This window comes from Geospiza fortis, unplaced genomic scaffold (assembly GCF_000277835.1).
Source record: "Geospiza fortis unplaced genomic scaffold, GeoFor_1.0 scaffold102, whole genome shotgun sequence".
Taxonomy (NCBI): domain Eukaryota; kingdom Metazoa; phylum Chordata; class Aves; order Passeriformes; family Thraupidae; genus Geospiza; species Geospiza fortis.
The window spans coordinates 1,042,211-1,042,953 of record NW_005054373.1 but is presented as its reverse complement, the minus strand read 5'-3'; the positions used below and the strand labels follow the sequence as shown (position 1 = coordinate 1,042,953).

General features: G+C 64.6%; 1 protein-coding gene across 1 annotated transcript in view; it reads left to right on the top strand.

Annotated features, from left to right (window-relative positions):
- FOXF1 (forkhead box F1) overlaps positions 1–709 on the top strand; it is a gene marked incomplete at its 5' end in the record, with an annotated part of 2,771 nt that extends 2,062 nt beyond the window's left edge. The window contains one exon of the mRNA XM_031060119.1: positions 443–709. Coding sequence (XP_030915979.1) covers positions 443–606 — 164 coding nt within the window. The remainder of the gene's footprint in view (positions 1–442) is intronic.
- Positions 710–743: the final 34 nt, after the last annotated feature.

Sequence of the window (743 nt, the reverse complement as noted above, 5' to 3'; positions counted from 1 at the left end):
GCAGAGGCGGCGCCGGGACCAGCCCCGCTCCCGGCGGCTCTCGGCCCCACCGGCGCTAACGGAGCTGCCCCGCTCCGCGCCCGGCGCATTTTCCGCCCGGGCCGAGGCGGTGGGAAAAGCAGCCGGGGCAAAAGAAAATAAATCTAAGTGTTGAAACAAAACCAAAAAACCCTAAACCCAAGGCAAATCCCTTCTGCTTGCAGCGCCCTCGGGCCGGGCAGGGAATCGCCGTCCCGGGGCCGCGGGGCTCTCTCTGCCGCACCTGCCCGCACCCGCGGAGCCCCGATGTGCCACAAACAGCCCCAGATCCGCGCTCGGAGCGGACCGGGCGGGCGGGTTGGGTTGTTGGGATTTTTTTTAACCCCATCCCGCGTTGCTGGGATGTTGTTCACCCTCTCCTGATGAACCTCTTGGCGCTGCTGACCATCTCTCCCCCGTCCCGCAGGCATCCCGCGGTATCACTCGCAGTCTCCGAGCATGTGCGACAGAAAGGAATTCGTCTTCTCTTTCAACGCCATGGCCTCCTCCTCCATGCATTCGGCGGGCAGCGGCTCCTATTACCACCAACAAGTGACATACCAGGACATCAAGCCGTGCGTTATGTGAGCCGAGCGACAAACCCCCCGCTCCTGGGAGCCGGAGCCGGGCGCTGAGCATCCCCCAGGACGCTCTGGGTGCCAGGGGATGTCCCATGTCCCCATGCCCCATGTCCCGTATCCCAGCCCGGCTTTGGGCAGCAGGAA